This window comes from Prionailurus viverrinus, unplaced genomic scaffold (assembly GCF_022837055.1).
Source record: "Prionailurus viverrinus isolate Anna unplaced genomic scaffold, UM_Priviv_1.0 scaffold_45, whole genome shotgun sequence".
In the NCBI taxonomy this organism is placed as follows: domain Eukaryota; kingdom Metazoa; phylum Chordata; class Mammalia; order Carnivora; family Felidae; genus Prionailurus; species Prionailurus viverrinus.
The window spans coordinates 3,413,056-3,431,022 of record NW_025927610.1 but is presented as its reverse complement, the minus strand read 5'-3'; the positions used below and the strand labels follow the sequence as shown (position 1 = coordinate 3,431,022).

General features: G+C 61.3%; 1 protein-coding gene across 2 annotated transcripts in view; it reads right to left on the bottom strand.

Moving 5' to 3' along the window:
• RNF212 (ring finger protein 212) overlaps positions 1-17,967 on the bottom strand; it is a 37,176-nt gene that overhangs the window by 11,099 nt on the left and 8,110 nt on the right. The window contains exons 3-9 of one of the 2 annotated variants that reach the window (XM_047847282.1): positions 12,176-12,250; positions 8,585-8,641; positions 7,687-7,745; positions 5,833-5,885; positions 5,688-5,745; positions 4,675-4,720; positions 807-870 (exon numbers count right to left, since the gene is read on the bottom strand). In XM_047847282.1, coding sequence (XP_047703238.1) covers positions 807-870; positions 4,675-4,720; positions 5,688-5,745; positions 5,833-5,885; positions 7,687-7,745; positions 8,585-8,641; positions 12,176-12,250 — 412 coding nt within the window. The remainder of the gene's footprint in view (positions 1-806; positions 871-4,674; positions 4,721-5,687; positions 5,746-5,832; positions 5,886-7,686; positions 7,746-8,584; positions 8,642-12,175; positions 12,251-17,967) is intronic. The other variant, XM_047847283.1, reaches the window with a different exon arrangement.

Sequence of the window (17,967 nt, the reverse complement as noted above, 5' to 3'; positions counted from 1 at the left end):
GCAGGGAGAGGGGAGCCGCATCGCGAGCCGGATTCTCTAGAAGCTGGCACAACAGGCCTGAGGGGGGCTAGGGGCAGGGAAGGGGGCTAAAGGCAGGGAGGGGGGCTAAGGGCAGGGAAGGGGGACAAGAGGCTGTGAGCAGGGTGGACACCCAGGATGGGGTGCCACTCAGGCGTGAAGGTGCCGCGGGGAGGCCCCCGGAGCAGGTGCTGGGGGCCCCAAGCCCACTCGGCTGCATGGGTGGCAGCAAGAGGCGTCAGATGCGACCACGTAGCCTGCCTGTGGGCCCTCCTCCGAGGCAGTTGCTAGAATATCCCCTCCAGCAAGAAGCAAAGGTGAGGCGGAGAGCAGAGAAGCAAACGGGGTCACACATCACGAATGTGAGGGTCTCCCTCACGGGCCTAAGCTCGGGGGCTTGCTGAGGGCATGAAGGTGACAGCAGAGGGGCCGGGGGGGGGGGCTCACCCTGCTCCCGCTGGGAAGGAGCCTGAGCCTGCGGTGGGCACGGGCACTTGCTCTGGAAACCCACTCGTGACTCCCACACCCGCCAGGAAGGGACCATCTTGCCGAGACGGAGACATCTTGCTGGGACAAGAGTACTAGTGAAGGGTCCCCAACGGGCCCAGCAGCCACACCATTTTGGGGAACAGGTCACTGCCCACGCAGACTTCGTGGCAGGACAGCGCTGCCCTGGGTGGGTTCCACTGGGTTCCCTTCTGTGGCAGGCAGTTCTGTGGCATGTCCGTTTGGGGCAGGGGACAGGGACCCCCGTCCATTTGGGGCAGGGGACAGGGACCCCCGCTTACCCATGCGTCCATCATGAGGCGGGCTGATCAGAGAGATTCTTGCCGGGCCAGCCGTGACCTCAGGCTAAGCGTGTAGAAAGAAAACAAGTCAGTTCCTGGAGCTGCCCGTTCCGAGGGCCAGACCCACCCCATTTACCGCGAACCACCGGCTCCAGGCCCACAAGGGCAGGGTGCCCCCCCTCCACTCCCCAGCCCCAGGGGGCTCGCAGCAGCGGGGGGGACGGGGGGTTGCTGCACCAAGCGCTTCCAAGAATCTCAGAAGAGAGGAAACGTCAAGTCCTTGGCTGAGGTCAGGAATGTTGAAATCCCACACAGATCCTCATTTTGGGCTCATGATCTCGTCACCCTGCGCTCCGGTGTTGACGGGGTGTTCTCGCTCGCAGGGAGCCAGCTCTGGCCGACCCGGTTGTGTTCCCCAGGGGCGCCCCCCCCCCCGATCCCCTGAGGATGGCACGCTGGCACTGTCACTAGTGATGGGGGGCCTCCTCTGACCACAGAGGCGATGCCAGGCGTGCAGGCCAAGCGCTCCCTTCGCTGCCATGGCCGTCCTGGTCTCACTCCCGTGGCCCCTGACAAGCCCGGCTCCCACCGGTCTGTCTCCAGACCTGGCCACCATCCCCTGTGCCCATCTTCCCAGTTCCCACCCTGGCACACCCACCCCTGCGGCCCCCTGCAGGGTCCCCTCTGCGACCCCAGCCCCTGGCTCACGCCCACCAGCAAGCCTCAACCAGGAAGGACCAGTGCGCTTAGGTGGAGACACTTCAGACAGCGCTGCCCCGCCTGGAGGGCGTGTCCATCAACTGCCTGTTCACGCCCCCGACAGCTTGACAGCTTCCGGGTGAAGCATCCCTCCTGGCCACGCGTCACGTGACAGTGGTGGGCTCGGCAGCTGTCCTCCCACGGGCTAGAGCTCTGGTCCCACCACACTTGGTCCTTTCCATCGGCCCGTCCCCCCTCCCCCACCCCGGGGTGCCCCCTCCACAGCCACGGGCTGAGTCAGGGTGCGCAGATGTCCCGTGCGCCCCTGCCGCCGGCCCTTTGCACCTGCTCCTCTCGCGGTCCCGACCCGCACGTCCGTCCGGCCTGCTCTGCACATCGTTGCCACATGTGCCCCCTGCACGCCAGCTCTCGACAGCGGGCAGAGCGTTCGCAACTCCCAACAGGAGAACTCGGCACGGCGCGACGGCGAAAGTCACTCCGCTGAGTTAGAATCGGGTAACTGGTCTCTTCTCACCTTGGCTTCTACCAGCAAGGGTTTCTATTTGCTGGGTCAGCTCTCGAGGCTCCTGTGTCAGGGAGGATCCAGTAACAGGTGAAGAAAAAGGACCTGGAGACACGGCCGGCCGACCGGGCTGTGCAGGCACAGGGCTGAGCACGGGCTGCGGCGGGCGCCCTGGGTCCCGGTGAGGACCCGTGCTCTGGAGCACGACCGGGAGCCGCGGCCTAGGATGGGTGTTCGCGAGGGCCCCACTGAGCAGACCAGGGCAGACCCACCCCAGGCGGCACAAGGAAGCCGAGACGCCCCACGGAGGCCGACCACGCCAGGCTGCACTTTGCGGTGTGGACCACAGAGACCGCAAGCGGCAGATGTCCGCGAGGAGGGGTGTGTTCCACGTGCTGCAGGCGCTCCCACGGGGGCTCCCACGCACACTTCCATAAGCGCTCCCACAGGGGCTCCCACGGGGGCTCCCACGGGGGCTCCCACAGGGGTTCCCGTAGGTGCAGCTTCGAGGCTCTCCCTCTATTCACAACTTGCTCACGGAGAGTTCTTCCTGCCAGAGAGCAAATACTCTAGAAAGATCTAGCACTTCCCAGGTGTCAGGAGAGTATGGAAAACTCTGAGTCCAAACCTCCCCTCCAGGGTGTCTGCGGTCCGTGTCCTGAGGCTGCCCCCCGTAGAGCAGCCCCGCGTCCTGCTGGTGGTTTCGGCGCATCCCGGGATGCCGCGTGGAAGCTGCCGGTTCCGCGTCTGTCAGCACAGTGTTTCTGCGTTCCCGATGGCTGACGTGTTTCTCTTTGGGCTCTCCCTCCAGTCGGTTCTCGCACTTTACCGGCCCCCCTCGTTAGCGCGTGCCGTAGAGCAGGCCTTCACTGGATACCCGTGAGTTGTCATTTCCCTGTTCACACCGGCCGACCGTCCCGGGTCGGAAGTTGCAGGCCGGTGTCCACGTCTGACACGCCATCGGCGCCCTGTGCACCTGCAGGGTGTGTGTCTCTCACCTGCTCTCCCAGGACCCCGGGGTTGGCCAGGGTAGGAGGTGGGAGGGGGACAAGGCCCTCTACGCCCCAGGCAGCTGACCCAGGCTGCTTGCACCAGGTGTCCTGTGGTGGGCGTGGCACCTTCTCGACCAGCCGGCCGCAGTGCCCTCACCCTGCTTCCCCTGCAGCCGTGGCCACTCACCCTGGATGAGCCCGCAGGGGCGGGGACCTCTCCTAAACCACCAGACAATACCCCTCAGGGCAGCCCCACACCGGGGCCGGAGTCCTGTGCTCCCCTCCGCGCCCTGCCCTGGGCCGGCTGTGCCACCCAGGGTCTCTGGGCCCGGGGTGGGGTTCCCAGGACACAGCCGTCACCCTGCCCCCACTCCAGGGCTGATGGCGTCCGGGGGCCGGGCGAGGGGGTGGACAAGTTTCGGGGGCACTTGCGTCCTGCTCTGGTCCAAGGCAGGCAAACCATGGCCCGGAGCCCGATTCTGTTGATAAAGTCTTACTGCCAGGCAGCCGTGCCCGTTCGCCTCCGTCCTGGAAGCCTCACCTCCCGGAGGCCTGGGGGCAGAGCCTCAACTACTCCCAACCTGCCCTGGACGGCAGCAGGCGCTATCCCCGGTCCAGCACCTCACCGCAGTTTCAAGACTGTGGGCTGTGTTCTGGTCCCTCAACTGTAACAGCCGGGACATGGGGGATCAACTCAGGATGTCAGTCTCTAATCTCCAAAACAAGGCCACACGTGGGTGAGGCTGAGTCCAGCCTCCGGGGCGCCAAGGCCAGCAGGTGGTGCGTGGGGGCCGGGATCCACAGGCCAGGGAGGAGGTGCACCCGCAGGCTCCCTCTCAGATGTGACGGGGGATGGTGAGACAGGAGGGTGGGGCGGAGAACCGGGCACGGAGGGGAGGCGCACGCCGGCACAGCCACCAGGGACCAGGGCGTCCCCTCCACCCCAGCTCTGAACGCCTCTGTGTTCCTACCTGCTTATCCTGGAATCCAGAATCCTCCTTAATCTGCTTGCAGGACGGCCCCCGTGGAAATGAGCACTACTCCTCACTAACCAACCTGAACACCTGCGTGCATGTCCCGGGGCGACCGGGAGACCGAGCTCCCACGTACCGGGTGTTCGTGGACAAGCAGCACCAGGCGGTGTATGAGTCACCAACACCGAGTCCGTGTGCACCAGGTCGCTCCCTCTGGGGACCCGCTTCCCCATCCTCTATCCTGAGCCTCCTGGCGTCTGGCCTTGGGTGGGGGGTGGGGGAGTCCCAGGCCGCGCTCCATCCGGGCCAGGCACCGATGGCCGGAACTTCCGGCCGTGTCTCCTCTGGCCTTGCCCCTCTCTCCAAGTGGGAGCCCTGCCTCTATTCAGGGGCCTCGGGGTCTCCAAGCCTCTGCCTTTCTTGGCCGGACCGGGTTTATCCTGACTTCACTCAGCCTCCCTTCCTTCTTCCCCACCTGCCGCTCACAGAAGGGAGTGTGCTCGAAACCGAAACCGTCACCCAGGACCTGCTTCGCGAACCACATCCCCGCCCAGCACAGGATGAAGAGACCCCGCTGCGATCCGTCCCTGGGGCCTTGAACGCTTGTGCTTCCCGGAGCTGCGAAAACCACAGACACCGTATGCTGGACGAGGTGGGACCCAGGGAGTGGGTGTACTTACTTTTCTCGCTGGGGAAGGAGTGAGGTCGACCTGCATGGACTCCACCCTGTTAAATGACAAGGGGCCAGGGGCCAGGGGCTCGTCAGCGATGCAACACCACCAACCGAGACTCGCGCCACGGGACCTACGCTCACCTCCAGGCCCCGCGCTGTCGGCCCGCCTGCCTCGCTGGCCAGCGCCCACGCCCACGGAAGCCTTGTGGCCTGGGCCCCGGCCCACCCACTCCATAGCCCCCTCCCGGCCCTCGTCCTCGCTCCTCTAATCGGGCCTGAGCTCCTGCAAGGCGGCCACAGGAGTAAACATCCTTTTTCCTTTCCTTAACGCTTACTGCCCGACCCACACGCTTCACACAATGAACACTCAACAAGTGTTCGTTCTGACTGAGCCCGAGTCTGACAGGGACGCACCACTCGGGCAGCCTCGTAGGAGAAAGAGCAGAAGAGAGAGGACAAGAAAGGGCGGGAAAGTGAGCTACTGAGCTCCTGCAGGGCGGGCCTGCCGGACAGAGCCAAGGTGAGGGGCGCAGCTCCCCTCAGCCAGGGTGGGTCGGGGTCCGGGGGGAGCCACCCGCCCAGCTGCGGTCTCTCGTCCTAGTTTTGTCTGTGCTGGATTAGTCTCCGAGCCGCCTCCCCTGGCCTGGCCATCCCGGTCACAGGTCAGTCCCAGGGTTGACACCCGTTGGCGCGGTGTGGTCGCAGGATGCCCCCAACCAATCGCTAGGACTGTGGGGACAGAGTTGTGACCGGCCAGCCAGGACCACACACCTGATTGTGAGGCTGTGTCCCGCGGGGCAGGCAGGAGCCAGAGGGAGGGGCGAGGTGCCACGTCCTGCACTCGACTCAGGGTCCCTGCCTGTCCACTGCTGACTGGCGGGGTTGGGGTGGCGGTGAGGAGACGTGCGGGGTGGAGGGAGGAGGGGAGGACCGGAGGCGCGTCAGAGGACGGGCCGTGCGACCCGCCGGAGCCGGCCGGTGACGGTCAGGGACACTGGGGCCGCCCCGCCGCACACGCACCTGTTGGAGGCTGACGAGTCAGGGGGCCGGAGGTGTCCGCCTGGCCGTGCCGAAGGAGCTGCAGCAGGGGTCTGAGCGTCAGGCCGCGTTCGCCGGCCTGGCTGCCTCTTCACATCCCTCCCAGCTCAGGCCCCGTGTCACTTACTCGAAACCGGAGTTTTTATTGTGCCGAAAGCTGTCTGCTGTGACGATCTCACACTACACAGATAGAGAGGGGGTGCTAATCAGCCGCAAACGTTTACTTCAACGTAACCCATCCCGGTTACAATCGTAAGCCGACAAACACAGCCAGATGCCCCACAGGTGCCCCGGCCCCCAACCCTCGCCAGCTTCCCCCCACCCCCCCCCCACACACAGCCCTGAGGAGCCCCCCAAGGACAGGCAAGTGGCCTGTGGCTTGCTCTATTGGCTGTGCCCGGTGCTGCGAACAAGCAGGTGCTTGACTACGGGTCGGGGGCAGGCGGGCATCCGCCTCTGCGGTGTGGGGACCTCGAACCTCTGAGGCCCTCACTCCTGCCCGCGGCCTCCGTGAAACCAGTGTGCTCTGTGCCGCCCCCCCGCCCCAGGACATGAAGGTAACAGAGAGCCACCAGTACCAGCGCCCCCCTCCCCCCCCCCCCCGCCGCCCCGCGGGTGAGTGTGCACCATGCTGCCGCCCCACCTGGGCTCCTCCTGCTCTGGCGGGGGGCGGGGGGACTGGCAGATGCTGTCTGGGAGGGGCGCCCTCCCCGGGGAACGTGTGTGGAGACAGCCCGCGGGACGGGACGAACCCCCCTGGCCCAGGCCGGGCAGAACAGGCAGATCTGGACTCCGAGGAGAAACACCACCTGGGACGCGCCTAAACAGAAGGTGGCGACAAAGATAAGCTAACACCACAGTGGTAAAGATGACCAGGAACGTTCTAGAAATGGAAAGCTGAACAGCCAAAACGGACCCGAGATGGAAAAGGTGTGCCGCAGGCAGCTGAGCAGAGCACCGGGACTGGGGGCCCAGGAAAGCACAGGGAGGCTGCAGGGACAGAAGCTACCTGGGAGCAGCTCTGTGCACAGGCCTGCCAGGCTCCGAACAACGGGGCACGAGGACGCGGGAAAAGAGCAGGATGTGGAAAGGTGGCGGCTGTGAGTGGCCAGAGCTCACGGAAGACACGATTCCCCAGAAAGAAAGCAAACTATTCACCCAGAGGGATGGATCGGAGACCTGCGCAGGCGCCTGGCACTCTCCGCCGTGCCGCTCCCCTCCCGTCCCCTCCCCTCCCCTCCCCGAACTGAGCAGGGCCGTGCACCCCCACGTCCCTCAGGCTCTCCGAGTCTCCTGCTGTGATCTCTTGGGAATGGGGCAGGACCCCTGAGCACACCCTCACACTGGTGTCGGCTTGGGGGCCCCTTCACCCCAGACGGGGCCACAAGGTGGCAGAGAGACTTCCAGAGGCCCAACGCGACAGGGCAGCAAGTGCCCACTTACAGCGCGTGGGTCATCCCTGCACACGTGACCAGCCGGATGGACGCCAGTCCCCAGGGCCGCTGGCTCTGCCACCTTTACCCTGACGTTCGGCCTACCAAGCTGGGAAGAGCCACCACATTAGCACAGCTCATGAGACCTCGCCCCGTCTCAGAACAGAAGGCACTGTGGACAGCGGGAGCCCCCCGTGGCCACTGCCCCAGGGCACGCCACGGCCTCCGCACGTGGGGCACACGTGCTGCACGTGGTCACCTGTCACGGACCCCACGGTTCCTGACAGATGCGCACGGGGCCCTGACAGGGCCTGGCCGTGGGGCACCTCTGCCTCAGGGACCTCGGGGAGCCCCTGGGGGTTTTTCACATTTTCCCTTCTGTCTCCCTTGGCCTCCCTTCACCTCCTACTGAACTGCTGCTCTGACAGAAGCTTGTAGTAAAGGCAAGTGCTCTTTCTCCGGCCCCCTTCGTTACAACAAGGTCTCAGACAGATGGCCAAGGGCACAGCACGGTCGGCTGCCCTGTTCGCACTCTGGAGGGAACTCACCCCTGCAGCTGTTCCAACCGCAGCACTGACTTCCGAAGGGACTCTTCCAGCTTTGAGATCTAAACACAACCAGAGTTCTGGTCACCAGGCGGTGTAGGCCAACCTACAGTGTTGAGAGCACGTGCTGACCCTCTGAACGTCTTAAACCACAAATCAGAATGTGGGAGGCATGGGAGCTGTCCTCTTGCTGCTTGAGTGAATGTGCACCGAGAGCAGGCCACCAGGGGCCCCGGGGACCAGCACTGGGACGCCAGCACGAGGCAGCCTCACCCAGGTGCTCCCGGACCCTCTGTCTACACTCGAGAAGGTACTGCTCTGAGTCAGAAGCTCGATTAACGCTGCTCTCACTGAAGCTTTGCTTTCCTTTCATTAAAGGCGAGTACTTACAAGGCTAGAGAAGAGTGCTCACAGGGCTAGACGGGAGTGCTCACAGGGCTAGAGGGGAGTGCTCACGGGGCTAGACGGGAGTGCTCACAGGACTAGAGGGGAGTGCTCACAGGGCTAGAGGGGAGTGCTCATAGGGCTAGACATTAGTGTTCACAGGGCTAGACGGGAGTGCTCACGGGGCTAGATATTAGTGCTCACAGGGCTAGAGGAGTTGCTTGCAGGGCAAACGAACAGGCCCCTCGAATGTCCTTTACAAGGACCGGCCAGTGCAACTTCACAGTTGCTGTGGACGGAGAGGTGCCTCACGAGTTTGGGGATGTCAGCGGGTCAGTGTTGGCATTCCAAGGTGAAACTGTCCTGGCCACCACGGCTGGGGCCCCCAGGCAGCCACATGCTGTCCACAGGGTGGGATCCCCGTACCAGGTTGAGGGTGGGCAGGACAGGCGCCAGCCCAGCGGCCCGCCGCCTTGAGACGCAGCCTCGGAACGAGGCGGCACGTCACCGGACTTACCTTTTCTCTATAGAAGGCCAACAGTCTCCTTCTGTGCTTTTCTTGAAATTCTGAAACCTGAGAAGACAGTACGCGTCAGCTGCTGGCGCCGGCACAGGGCCGCCACCGCGCACGCTGTCCCGGCGGCCAGAGGTTGGGAGGAAGCGTCAGTGCGAGCACCGGCGTGCCCGTCTCCCTGTGCCCCGTCCCCCCGCCTGCCCGCTGGCCCAGGCGTGGGCTCCACTGGCTGCCACCCTGAGCCCGAAGCAGAGCTCAGGACCGCCGCGCAGGACGCGCGAGCAGTGGCGTGTGCCCGGCACAAACGCGAGCCCAGGCCACGTGCTCCGCGGGAAGCTCGGGCTGCCTCCCTCGCTAGCGGCTTCAGCGGTGTTGAGGGCCTGGCCGCGGGACGGGACACGACCAGCGGGCCAATCACAGTGCTCCGCCCCTTTGGGAGCAGCAGCCGGGTCACAGGATGGCCTCCTGACCCAACAGCACCAACAGGGTTGGGATGACCCCGGAAGTGCTAGGTGGCCGCGGCCGGCCTGGGAGGGAGAAGCCGACGCAGGCAATGGTGCCCAGGGAGCGGAGAGAGCGTGAGAGCCCACGGACCCTGTCTGGTCCCCCAGGGCTCACCGCACCTGGTCCGGCACCATCTCTGGTCTTCCATTTGTGGGAGCCCCGACGTCCACGTCTGTAGCGGGCTCCCGAGGGCACCAGCTTAAATCAGAAACCGTGACCTGTGATCTACTCAGGGGAGAAAAGAGCCAGCCCAGGAGAGATGTCTCCAGACGTGATGTCTTCCCTCTTGAAACACTAGGCTGTGACTGCTAACACCCAATTCTGCTGCCCCGGGGCAAGGCCTCCGCGTGGCTCGTGCAGGGCTGGGCACAGGGCCAGGTGGGACGCAAGGTCAGCATCCCGTAGGTCCTTCCCCGGGACTCTGCCAAGTGCACGGACAGGAAGGGACGGCCAGCCCACATCTGGTCCAAAGACCTCGTCTGCGGGCCAGGCCACCTCCAGAAGACGGGACCGCAGTCAGGAGTGACAGACACCCTCCTATTCTTCTGTCAAGCCCCCGCATCTTCCGAAGGGTTCCGCACCCTCGGGGTCCAGAGAACACACTGCCGGGGCCGTCGCTCCGCAGGACGAGGGCTGACAGACACGGGCTCTGCCGGAAGCACTAGTCTGCGGTGGGGGCGCCACCAGGGGCCCGTCCCAGAAACCTCCTTGATGACAGCTCTCAGGCCTCATGGCTCCTCGGGTCTGGCTTCCAGGAGGCGGGCCTCACCTCCGGGCAAGGTAGCATGGGTGGCGAAGCAGGGCCGGCCCGGGTCTAGATGTGGGGGGGGGGGCCTGTGCACAGCGGGGAGTGGTTTGGGCGGATCTGAAGCCACCCTCCACGGTCGTCTTCAGCAAGACAAGACTCCCTGTCTGTTTGCTTGGTCTCATTCCTCGACGGGTTCTACGCGTGTGGCAGGAAGAGAACGTCACACCCTGACCCCTAGACCTCGTGTCTTGGTGTAGACCCTGAGAAACAGAGAGCAGGAGCGCCTGAGCACGATCACAGGACGGCCACGTGGCGTGTCGGGGAGCAGGACTGCGGGCACGCTGGCACGTGGGGCCTTCACCCCGGAGGTACCGGGCTTGGCAGGGCCTGTGGGCGGGCCCACGATATCTTCACTCCGGCAGGCCGTTCTCAAACCAGAACGGGGAGGGCACACGCACACAGGCCTCAGTGGCAGCACACGGCAAGGACGGGGCCACAGGCAGGGCTGAGCCTGGGAGACGGGCTCGTGGACAGCACGCCGAGCCCCAAGGGGCCTGGTGCGAGTCCATGGCCACGCAGACCCCCGTCTGTGTGCCGCCCACCTGTACCAGGCAGGGGGCCGGCTTCCAGGTCCCCGGGGCGTCGGCCCGAGTGACCGCGTGCCGGGCCCCTCAGGCTGAGCCGCTGTGGACTTGATGGGGGTAGGCGACACCAACAAGGCAAGATCTAAAAGGGCCGTGAGCCCTCATCCAGTAGAGGACGCCCTCCTGGACGGAGAGGGCACGGCCTCTTCAGTTTGTGACGCGCCAGGCTGAGGAAGGCCAGGCCGGGAGCTGACCACGCACGCCTCTCCTTTGCTGTTCCGTGACTGGCAGGAGGTGTGGGATGGCCCATTTGGGGGGCGGTCCCCTCGGGTAGAGCCCCAGCCTCTGTTCAGGGGGATCAGGTCTGCTGGCTCACTTCTGTCCCCCTCCCGGAGGAGCAGCCGGTGTCCACACTCCGGCCGTCACGGACCAGCCCCGGCTCGGGGGAGAGGAGGGGAGATGAGAAGGGGTCCCGGGGAGGGGACAGGAAAAGGAAGATTTTTCTATGTCCTCCCAACTGGATCAGGAAGGGTGACCTCCCGATGGCCTCAGTGGAAGGACCTGCCGTGATTCTGACAGTCTCACACGTGCCAGGGCCCGAGGGCTGGCTTTACGTTCTTCAACTTACTGGAGACCCTGAGGGTTCCGTCTACGTGGGTTTTATCTGTCAGTGCTGACCCTACTAGAAACTGATACTGAGAGAAACGGATGACACACAGCAATTCATTTCAGAACAAGAAACCCAGTTTGTTAACATGGGTAACAACGCGACGTCCCGTCGTGTGGCCTCTGGAAACTCCACTCTGCGCCATGACAGATGGGCTCGTGACCGTGGGAGAGAAGACCCAGAGGCGAAAAGGAGGTCACTTGGCAGCTGCCTCCACGGCCTCTGTCCCCACCCCTGTGCGGGCGCACGGTCTGGGACAGCGTGAGTGTCTGCAGAGCTGTCTGGGCACACCACGTCAGGGCACAGGACTGCCAGTGGTTCCGAACGTCATGGGCGGAAGGGTCGCCAAGCTTGAGAACGTGGACAGTTTCCGGGCCTCAGGGGACCTGGCCTACCCACGAAAGCTCCCGCTGTGGACGTGGCGATGGAGACATCCGGGCCCCCGCCTGGCCCCTGCCTCGTGCCGCTGTTGTGTCCTGGGGCGCCACCCAGGCCTTCGGCGCTAAGCGTAGATGGGACGGCCATGAGACCGTGGTGGCTTCAGGCCGTGTCATAGCTAGAAAGGGCCTTGCAGAGAACGCAAGGTCTCGGTGGGGCTGCTGGACCACAGCCTCCAGACGTGCAACGGGCCCAGAAGGTCAGGGTGGGACCGCTCTCCCTTGGCCCGCTGCCCCACGGGAAAGGTCTTGGCTAGAGGCGGCTCCTGGCCGCTGTCCCACTTGGCCCCTTTCCCCAGAGGGCAGGTGGGAGGTGGCCCACAGCAGGGGCTACACACTGACAGAAGGCGGAGAAGCAGGATGGCTGGGGGCGGGGGGGCTCCCTTCTCTCAGGCAGCTTCCCGGACAGAACGGTGGCCCGCACATGGTCCAGTGATGTCTGGGAAGTCAGACCTCTGGGGTGGGACGTGGGGTGAGCAGGGGTTCACAACCCTGAAGGGAGATGTGAGGCACATGTGGTGGGGGGGGGGGGGCGGGAGGAGGACAGCACGGCATGGCCGAGTGCGCTGTGACCCTCAGAAAGGACAGCCTCATGAGGCAGCCGCAGCCTGACGGGGGTTATGCTGAGCAAGAAGTACCCCGTGCAGGACTCACCTGGAAAGTCTCCTTTGAGTACTTCCTACACAGGTCGTCTATACCCATGAACAGCGCCTGGATATCCGCGTCTGTCTGAAAGAGAAGGAAAGCAGGGTCCCCGTTACCGCCTCTAACACGGGCGTGCGGCACTGGTGAGAAAGCCGCACCTCCGGGTCTGGAGTCAGCCACACACGACACAATCGATCGACACCTCACAAGCCATCTCCAGGGGCCCCGGGAGGGACACCCACGTCCCAGCTGCCGGTGGCTGTGGCAGACGAGGGGCAGCGCCACGCCTCCAGCGCTAAGGGGCTCCGGGCACCCACCGGGGGGCAGAGTGGCCAGCGACCGGCCGAGCCCCCGGGCCGCACGTCCTCCTCTGTGAGGCGTGAGACACCCCTACTTGGACGGGTTCCCCCAAAGGTTGAAGGAGGCAGGGGTGAAAGCCAAGCAGAGGAAACGCGTGGAGCTCGGAAGAAGGGGAAAGCCGACGATCGCGGCCAAGTCGGCACAAGTACGGGCCGAGTTACCGAGAAAGCAAGCTCGAGAGACTCAGGAGAGCGAGGGCTGAAGAAACCGTCTCTGCCGACTTACGACGCTAGTGCAGGCGTGTCCTGTCCCCCACCCCCCACCCCCCCACGTCAGCAACGGCCGTCCTGCGACAGGAGTCAGAGCGCGGCCGCCGCTAAGCGGACAGGACAGCACGAAGCGTGCAGGGGCACCCGGATAAGGACACACACGCACCAGAGCGAAGAGGTGCAGGAGGGGCCTCGCGCGTCTTCCCCGTCTGGTCTTTGGTCTGGGCTGTGGGCAAGTCACGAGCTTCGGGATGTGCCCCCGAGCCCCAGCGAGACGACAGTGAAGCTGAACTCAGATGAGCAGCAGAAACGGGGAAATGCTCCCCAAAGGGCCAGGGCCTTCTGGGGGAGCCAGCAGCGGGGTGGGGGCAGGTCTGGCTTCGGAAGGTCAGGGGGCCAGTGTGGTGAAGCAGCCCCGGGATCCACTCCTGGGCGTCAGGTCGACAGCGGGGGAGCCCCGCACGGTGCTGCCTGGACGGACCACCGCAAGGCGGGGCAGCACGGCCCACGGGGAGGGGCCGGGGCCTTCAGGTACGTGCGAACCCTGCTCTGCACCAGCTGGGCCCGCCGCCCTGGCACACGGCCCAACATGTCCGAGCTCCCGTCCCCCGAGCGAGGTAAGCAGAAACGGTGCCCTCCCTAAGGTCACGTGGAGCGCGGGCAAACACAACGGGAGCGGCGCCCCCAACAGAGCGTGGCCGGGCCTGGTGCTCGGCAAGTGGGGACCACGCCTGTTATGTAAAGACACGTACAGAGACGGCCCAGAACACGATGAACGGCTCCGTGGGCCAGAAGTGAAGAAAGCACCTGGAAAGGCTGGCTGTCACTCACCTGTCAGGGTCTACTACCTTCTGTGACGGGAGTCAGTCATTCTACACGTGACAGAGGCCCCGAGGGGCAGGGGAGGGTGTGGAGACAGAGCAGCCGAGGGCTCTCCAGGCTAAGGAACGACCTCACTGCACAGGCTGTGGAAACTCTGCGAAGACAGGCAGGACAACTACGCAGACAACCGCGTCACACACAGGAGAGCCGGGTGTGGAAAAAGACAAAAATGGAGGAGTATGGTCAAAGCGCCAAAAAACATGAATTTCCATTAAAGAATTCTAAGCCCAGTGAAAATATGCTTCCAAATGGAGACAAAAACAGAGGTCCTTTTCAGACAAACAAAAAACAGAGAATTTGTCACCAACAGAAGCCACGGCCTTAGGTAGGAAAGGGTTCCTCGGTGGGAACAAGTGGGTTCAGGAACAAGTGAGGAGCACGAGGGAAGGGGACTGTGGGGTGACCCAAGATCAGAATGGTGACCGCACACTCGTCATCCCATGGGGCTCTGTGCAGACAGAACTGAACCACACACCGACAGCATGAGGGGAAGGTGGGACGAAGGTGACAGAAGTGTCTGAGACCCTTGCATTGGCAGGAAGACTACTTCACGTTAGACTGCAGAAGGTCAAGGGCATACCGTAGTCTCTGGGGTCATGGAAACAAATGCTGTCTTGGTCTGACGCTCAGGTCACAAACAATTCCCACAGCCATGTACCCATACTTGTGCATTCTTCTGTATTAAACTTGAATAAAAGTAAAAATAACAACTAACAATCCCCAAATATTTCTAAATTAATCAATACAGTTTCAGAAAACACACAGGTCACAGGAGTAATCAGAAAAAATTTCAAAGTATTCTGAAGCGAAAGATAACAAAAATGTAACACAGCCAATTGCAGAAACGCAGGCAAGGATGAACAGAAGGGTGCCACAACCCTGCAATGTAGATATCAGAAGGGAGAGGCTAGAGGTTCCTGTAAGCAATTATCTTAAAGAACAAATTACATCCAAAGAAAAAAGAAAAAGGAAACGATAAAGAAAACAAAAGTTGAGAAATGCAAAGTGACGACAAACAGAGCCAAAACACCCGAGAACACTAACTTACTAACAATAAAACCAGGTAAGACTGCTGAAGAAAAAAAAAGAGACAAGGCAACAAAAAAAGGACATCACTACAGATCTCACAGACACTGAAAATACAGATGGCTACAGACATGCGGATGATGAGAAATTTCAAAATTCAGAGGAAGCGCACAAATTCCTAGAAAAAGACTTACTTAAGCTGACCCAAGAATTAGGAACTCTGAAAAGTTCCATGTCTAATTAAAAAATTAAACCCTAGTGGGGCACCTGGGTAGCTCAGTTAGCTGAGTGTCCAACTTTGGCTCAGGTCATGATCTCATGGTTCATGAGTTTGAGCCCCACGTAGGGCTTACTGCTGTCAGCGAGAAGCCTGCTTTGGATTCTCTGTCTCCCTCTGTCTCTCTCTACCCCTTCCCCGCACGTGCTCTGTCTCTAAAAAATAAACAAGCATTAAAAAAAAAAAAATTAAACCCTAGTTAAAAACCTCCTCAGCCTTCTAGGATCAGAGAGTGTCACACATGAATTTTACCATTCTCTGACTAACCCCAATCTTAAAAAAAAAATCTTCCAGAAAAAAGGAAATGAAAGAAAATTCAACTCCTTTTATGAAGCCAGCAAAACCCTGATTCACCAAAACTTGAAAAGGGCATGTAAGAAAGGAAAATCACAGGTCAGTTCTCACATGAACGCAGGTGCACAAAACCCAAATTCATCTACACATACAAGCTATACCGCATCACAACCAAGTTGCAGTATTTGAAATTCTACTGTGAGTTTAAAATTCTAAAAATAAATGCAATTCACCACATCAGCAAAATAAAGAAGAAAAATAAAATGATAACCCCTTAGTAAGAAACCCAGAGCTCACATGAATACTCCATGGTGACCCACTGGAAGCTTGACCCTGAAATCAGAAAGAGACAAAGGACTCCTGCCATCACCACTGTGTCCCCTTGTTGCTTACACAGTGAGAAGAAGGTACAAGGAAAGAAAGGGGGGAATGACACAGAAATTAAACATTTGGAGATGACACGATTGTGCACAGAGACAGTCTAGACGGATCTTCACATCGGCCAACAGCATTATCAAGTGAATTTAGCACGGTCACCAGATAAAGGTTAATAAACAAAACCAACCCATTTTTACACACCAACGAGAAGCACTTAGGAGATGAAATTATCCCAAATCATCAATACCCGAGGGTGACGCTAACGGCGGCACCAGCCTCTGTACAGAAAACCGCCACTGAAGCCGGAGCGCATCTAAACAAATGGAGGCGTGCCACACTTGTGGCCCAGAGGCCCCACTGTAGGGATGTCAGTTTACCTGTGTCATCAGTGAAGTGCAAACCCAACAGGGCTTTGTGTGGAAATTAACAAGCTGGTTCCAAAATTACATGAAGGTGCTAACTTAAGAGGGACACCTATCTCTTGCCTGCGCATTAGTGGAGGCCTGTGCTCAGTGGACGGCCTTCTGCTCGGAGACCAGCAGCCCTCCTCTGCTGGGTCACCAGCATCCACTTAGCAGAGTGTGTGTGTGTGTGTGTGTGTGTGTATGTGTGGGGGGGTGCTGTCCAAGAGACTGCTTTGGGGGCCAGGCCTGGGGAGGCATTATTCACGGGAGGCAGGCGGGGAGACTGAGTCTAGCTGGGGGCCCCGCAAGGAGAGCAGGGCCAGAGACAGCCCCCAGCCAGGCCAGCGTGCTGCTCCAGTGGCTGCTGTCCACTTCTCTCTTCCGCCATACAGGAAGGTCATCCCCCGAAACCCTGTGGGACACCCCCCAAATGCCCTAAACCCAGGTCCTTGCCGGCACGTGGTCATGTCCTCCAAGTCCCGATTTGGGCTGCGGCCCAGGAACCAGGCTCATCCTCACCACGAGCAGCCTCCGACCTGGGGCCTGGGGCAGGACGGCTGAATCCACCCCTCAGAGGTCAGGGGAAGGCAAGAGGGCACAGCCATCACAGAGACCCTGTGGGTGGGTGTCCTGGGGTTCCTGCCCTGGGGCCACACATGCATCTTCCTTAGCCAGGCCTCTGCTGTCTAGGGGAGCCTCTGGTCTAGCCACCTCCAGCCCCCGACTCTGCCCACTTCTCCCCAGCGCCTTAAGTGGGCATGTGGAAGAGTGCCCTGCACACTCATGGCCCCAGGTCCCACGTCCTCACACTTGGGAGTCCAGACGCCGCTGGCTTCTCCAGGGCTCGGGGCCTCCCCACTGCAGGGGCTCCTTTCCATCTCCACTGGAGAACCAGCCAATTCCAGCCCAAGTGCAACCCCTTCTGGCCCATATATCCTTCTGCTGTGCGTTCATCACAGGCTCTGTCCTGCAGGCCCGGCTGCCTCACCCAGATCCCCGCAGGTTCCCCAGCTTCAGTCTCCCCACCACCTGACAGATAAGGCCCTTTCCGGTGACAAACAAGTCAACAAATACAAAGCAGGTGGTGTCCTGTGTGTGAAGCCAAAGGAGCAGGTGCGGGCAGAGTAAGAGGCGTGGGCAGCTTTCACACAGCAGGTCGCAGAAGATCAGCTTGGCCTGGTCCATGCACTGTGTCTGGCTTTGACAAAAGAAAGCCAGTCAGAGCAGAAACCACCAGGGGCACTGAGTTTACAAGGGTTCGTGTTGTCCTGTGAAACGTCGTTCACGTACGTGCACACACGTGGATTCATGCGCACCCAAATGCACACACACCGTGCCATGATTCTAAGTGTCCTTCCTGCCACAGGTCAAAGAAACCACAGTCACACAGAACCATAGGCAGAGACCTAAAGGCAGTGGGGGAAGGAGGAGGTGGAAGCAGCCTGGCCCCAGGAGCAGTGGCAGGTTGGTGTCACCAGCCAGGGGACCAGGTGTCCACCAGAGGTCAGGTCCCAGAGCCACGGGCATGAGGGGACTTGGGTTTCACTCCGAGAAGGCCGGGACACGTGACCCATGTGCGCAGACCCCTCTGGCTGTGGGGGGAGAAAAGATTCCAGGAAGCAGGAGGGAGGGCAGAAAGAATGGCTCTTAGGCGTCGTGGTGGCAGAGGAGAAAGGAGGGCCCCCGAGAGACTGCTGGAAGCGGCCCCAGAATGCAACGCGGGCGTGAGGGAGAGAGCGGCCAGGAGCAGCACTGGTGCCGCGAACAACTTCACTCACGCGTGTGCACAGAGAATAAACAAATACGTACATCTTCAAGCATCTGTAGAACATTAACAATTGCCACGTACGAAGACACTGTGAAAATCTTGACAATTAAAAAAAGAAACCACATGGCCATATTCTCTGATCACAAAGGCATAAAATTAAAAGTTTTCTACAAAAACGGTAGAGGAAATAAGACCTAATCTCT